This window comes from Vulpes lagopus, chromosome 5, assembly GCF_018345385.1.
Source record: "Vulpes lagopus strain Blue_001 chromosome 5, ASM1834538v1, whole genome shotgun sequence".
Classification (NCBI taxonomy): Eukaryota; Metazoa; Chordata; class Mammalia; order Carnivora; family Canidae; genus Vulpes; species Vulpes lagopus.
Genome location: NC_054828.1, coordinates 127,817,236 through 127,820,248, shown reverse-complemented (window position 1 = coordinate 127,820,248; position 3,013 = coordinate 127,817,236). Strand labels below are relative to the sequence as shown.

General features: G+C 51.4%; 1 protein-coding gene across 1 annotated transcript; it reads left to right on the top strand.

Annotated features, from left to right (window-relative positions):
* Positions 1 to 376: 376 nt before the first annotated feature.
* Positions 377 to 2,812, top strand: ID2 (inhibitor of DNA binding 2). Its single transcript, XM_041754022.1, has 3 exons — positions 377 to 846; positions 1,191 to 1,254; positions 2,043 to 2,812. The coding sequence occupies exons 1-2, from the start codon at positions 499 to 501 to the stop codon at positions 1,245 to 1,247; spliced, it is 405 nt and encodes a 134-aa protein (XP_041609956.1). The 5' UTR covers positions 377 to 498; the 3' UTR covers positions 1,248 to 1,254; positions 2,043 to 2,812.
* Positions 2,813 to 3,013: the final 201 nt, after the last annotated feature.

Here is a 3,013-nt window from a genome sequence, read left to right as displayed (position 1 = left end):
GGCGAGGGGCTCACCACGGGGAATCAGAATGCAGATGCACATGTGGGCTCCTGGGGTCCCCCCCGCCGCCGGCCGCCGGCCCGCCCCCCCTCTCCCCCTCTCCCCCTCCCCTCCCCTCCCCCTCCCCGGCCCTCCGCTCCCCTCCCGCCCCGCGCTTACTGTACTCTATTTACCACCCCAGCTGGGCTCGCGCCCGCCCCGCCCACTCCGCGGGGATTGGCTGCGAACGCGGAAGGGCTGAGCGCCCGCCCCGCGCCCGCGCCCGCCAATCGGATCGCCCGCGCGGCCTGATGGACGCGCCGCCCTCCGCCAATGGGGACGCGGGGAAGCCGGATCGTGGGCCCCCGGCGAGGCCCTATAAAAGCCGCCCCGCCGGGCTCCCGGCTTCATTCTGAGCCGAGCCCGGTGCCGAGCGCAGGAAGCTCCGCAGGCGGCGGCGGCCTGAGCTCCGAGGCAGCCCGCTCCCTCCCGGTCTCTCCGTGCCCCCGCGCGGTCAGCATGAAAGCCTTCAGTCCAGTGCGGTCCGTGAGGAAAAACAGCCTTTCGGACCACGGCCTGGGCATCTCCCGGAGCAAAACCCCGGTGGACGACCCGATGAGCCTGCTGTACAACATGAACGACTGCTACTCCAAGCTCAAGGAGCTGGTGCCCAGCATCCCCCAGAACAAGAAGGTGAGCAAGATGGAAATCCTGCAGCACGTCATCGACTACATCTTGGACCTGCAGATCGCCCTGGACTCGCACCCCACGATCGTCAGCCTGCACCACCAGCGACCTGGGCAGAGCCAGGCGTCCCGGACGCCGCTGACCACCCTCAACACGGACATCAGCATCCTGTCCTTGCAGGTGAGACCTGGCCCCCCCGCCCCGAGCAGGCCCGTGGTCCAGACCGCCGCAGTCCCAGTCCGGGACTTCCAGATGAGCTAATTAACTTTTAGGGCGGAAAAAAAAAAAGAAAGAAAGAAAAAGATCTGCTATAGATTGAGTCGTGCGTGAAATTGCTGATAAGTTCTGACACGTTAATGCATCTGCCTTTGATTCTGAATTGCAGCACAAACGTGTTGAACGAAAGTTGCTGTTTTAAGTTGCTGCTCAAAAAAAGAAAGAGAAAAAAAAAAAAGAAGGGCGGGGGGGGGCCGTTTCTCCTTAAGATGGTCTCACATCGCCTTTTATCCCCCTTTCTCTCGCAGGCTTCTGAATTCCCTTCTGAGTTAATGTCAAATGACAGCAAAGCGCTCTGTGGCTGAATAAATGGTGAGTGTTTTGCTCGTGCCTCCCCTTGGTAAACTGCCTCTTGGAGTGTGTGTGTGTGTTCGTGTGTGTTTGTGGCTGCGGGGACTTGTGTATCTGCAAAATTTGGGGGTTTAGTCGAGGACTGTGTACTTAGTTGTGTTGCCCGTAGTACATTGTCTGGGTACCCTCCGAAGGAAGGGGCTCCCAGCTCTGGCTCCTCGAGATCACAGAGCATTCCTTCTCCTTTAAAAAAGAAAAAATACCAGCCGCTTACTACGAAGGTGGCAGAGGGAAATGTGCGTCGGCTTGCTGTGCCACACGTTATGCCCTGGCTCTCCCCTGCTGCTGCTCCGGTACTACGAGGTACTAACCTCCGTCTAATTAATCTTATCACGGCAAATTCCGTAGAGCTCCTCCTTCCCCAACGCCGTAGCCCTCCCAGGTTCGCCGGGCCAAGCGCCCCAGCCCCTGTGATGTGGGATCCGACTTCCCTATCTGTTCACTAAAGGGCTGTTTTCAATCAAATAATTGTTACAAGAAGCAGACTGGCGCCTGTGAGCAGTGCTGTTGGAGATCCAAATAGGAGATTGCGTTGGGAAGTTTTTCCCTGGAGTCTCTGCTATTTTAATGTTTAATTTTCGCTGTCGAGGCCGAGTGTGTGTGTTGCATCTGGACGCCAGGGTTTGCCCAATCTTTGAGTGTTTGGTGGTTAAATGTTCAAACTGCGGCTTCCTCCCGGCGCCAGTCTGCCCGCCTCTGCCCTTAGGTTCCATTCTCCTAAAACATGCCTCTCCCCCAATCTTTTGCAGGTGTTCGTGACTTTTCTTTTTCTTTGCACAACAACAACGAATCCACAGGATCTTTTAAGGCGCTGAACTTCTTATTTTTCGACCATTTCACAAGGAGAACAACAAGTTGAATGGACCTTTTTAAAAGAAAAAAAAAATGGAAGGAAAACTAAGAATGATCATCTTCCCCAGGGTGTTCTCTGACCTGGACTGTGATATTAGTTATTTATGAAAAAGACTTTTAAATGCCCTTTCTGCAGTTGGAAGGTTTTCTTTATATACTATTCCCACCATGGGGAGCGAAAAACGTTAAAATCACAAGGAATTTCCCAATTTAAGCAGACTTTGCCTTTTTTCAAAGGTGGAGCGTGAATACCAGAAGGATCCAGTATTCAGTTACTTAAATGAAGTCTTTTGGTCAGAAATTACCTTTTTGACGCAAGCCTACTGAATGCTGTGTATATATTTATATATAAATATATATATATATTGAGTGAAACCTTGTGAACTCTTTAATTAGAGTTTTCTTGTATAGTGGCAGAGATGTGTATTTCTGCATACAAAGTGTAATGATGTACTTATTCATGCTAAACTTTTTATAAAAGTTTAGTTGTAAACTTAACCCTTTTATACAAAATAAATCGTGTGTTTATTGAATGGTGATTGCCTGCTTTATTTCAGAGGACCAGTGCTTTGATTTTTATTCTGCTATGTTATAACTGAACCCAAATAAATACAAGTTCAAATTTATGTAGACTGTATAAGATCATAATAAACATGTCTGAAGTCAATACCTGAATCCTGGATGGTTTTTAAGATCTCTTTCTCTCTCGCCTCCCTTAATTTAACCCTTTCTGCATCCCTTGACCACCTCCTCAGCCTTAGAACTTGTATGCAGGCAAACTGCTTATCAGATGCATGGTCGGTGGCTCGCACTTGGGGGCAAAGGGCTGCTGCTAGCGTTTCGGGAGGGCTGGCCGGGCTGGGAGGGC